The following is a 1,661-nucleotide window of genomic DNA, read 5'->3' as shown; positions in this document are numbered from 1 at the left end:
AGGCACCGATTTCAACAAACACAAGGTTTCCAAAGTGCTGCGCACAAAAAGATATACGAATAATAGGATAACAAATAGAAGCACAGCAAAAAAAGATGAGGTAGGCACAGTAAAGATAAAGCAATAAAATAAAATAAAATAAATAAAATAAGACACATAGACAGATAAATCGGTCCCCTCTGGCTCGTTCTAGTGGCCTCTAACGCGTTACAAGATCCACGCGGGCCCGAATGAAAACAACCAATCGAGAGCAGAAGATATAAAGACACTTTGGATTGGATGCTTGAAGATTGAAGATTGAAGATTGTTGTCTGTATTTGACGACCTCGGAATGACACTCACCAACCGACTCCTGTCTCGGCTCTGATTGGTTGTTTCTATTCGCGGCCCGTGGATTCTGTAAACCGTTAGGAGCCAAAACGACTCAGAGGCAGCTCATTTTTTCACACATTATCCGTCTCGCATGCTATATCCGAATATAACGAAAGCTCAGCAAATAGGACAAAAAATATCCACCCGTGCAGCTTTAAAATGCAACACACACGAGCACACAGGATATAAGAGCAGCTTTAAATTGCTTTACTGCAGACCCACCTCTCAACCTCTGCAAGCCTCTTCCTGCAGAAAACAAACATATCAGACACATTTGTGACTATTTGTACACATGGCAAACTTTAAGGGAGACTGTTTTAAAGAAAGCATGTATTTAAAGCGTCGATAGGCAGTTCATAGTTCATAATAACCTTCCAGCAGATTATAACTGAAGTGATCTGAGAGAAAACTGGACTTCTGCACCTCTTTTTGTCTATAGAATATCTAACCCAAGAGTAACAGAACCTGCAGTTCCTCTAAGCGGACCAACTAGAGGTTGGCTCCAGCATGACTCAGTCTCCATAAAGGAACTTCGTATTAAAAGAAGTTCCGACTTCACATGCAAGAAATAAACATGTTTACAGCCTTTTGTTCCCCGTTCCTGAAGACTGTTCGGGGTTGAAGTCCTGCACGTTTAAAGTTATTAAAGATATTCCAATCATACAGATCGAGGTTCAGAGGCTGTTGAACAGATTTGTGATATCAGTTCATAAAACTTACAAATCCGGGGAAGTCGTAGTCGATGCCGTGCGCTGCCAGTCTCTTGCGGAGCTTCGATTCTTTCCGCAGGAGTTTGTCTTGAAGCTTGATGATCTGCTCCTCCGTGTGCTGCTTGTTGTAGCGCGCCACGGCGGGCTGAGACGGCTTCTTAAATTCCCTCTGGGAGCCGACGAACAGCTTCTCGTGCACCTTCTCCGGCGGAACCACGTTACCTGGAGAACGGGAAGAGGAGAGAGTGAGCTGATGGTCCCTAAACGTACCAACGGACGGAGTTTTATTTTGTAGAGTTTGAATGAAGTGTGGTTTAAGGTGAGTGTATTGTGTGTGTGTGTTTATTAATAACAAGTGGAAACCCTGTAAACTGGCTTATTTTGCTTTTGTTTGACAATAATTTGTGAAGGAGTGAATAAAGAAACATCTTTTATTTTGGAATCGTATCTGGAGAGAGTTTTTATCCATTTTATTTTTACTTTCTTGTCATTTTGAGAGTTTATTTCGTTAATTAAAGCTGTGTTAGGGGGGTGAAGGCTTATAATATCAGCATTCAGCCAGCACTAGTGTGTGTGTGT

At 42.0% G+C, this 1,661-nt stretch overlaps 1 protein-coding gene across 1 annotated transcript in view; it reads right to left on the bottom strand.

The window, feature by feature from the left end:
- Positions 1 to 1,092: 1,092 nt before the first annotated feature.
- nifk (nucleolar protein interacting with the FHA domain of MKI67) overlaps positions 1,093 to 1,661 on the bottom strand; it is a gene marked incomplete at both ends in the record, with an annotated part of 1,172 nt that continues 603 nt past the window's right edge. The window contains 1 exon segment of the mRNA XM_035676514.1: positions 1,093 to 1,304. Coding sequence (XP_035532407.1) covers positions 1,093 to 1,304 — 212 coding nt within the window.

Source organism: Morone saxatilis, unplaced genomic scaffold (assembly GCF_004916995.1).
Source record: "Morone saxatilis isolate NCDOM2014 unplaced genomic scaffold, NCSU_SB_2.0 Contig5, whole genome shotgun sequence".
NCBI classification, from domain to species: Eukaryota; Metazoa; Chordata; class Actinopteri; family Moronidae; genus Morone; species Morone saxatilis.
The sequence above is the reverse complement of the archived record's forward strand: the minus strand, read 5'-3'. Positions and strand labels throughout refer to the sequence as shown.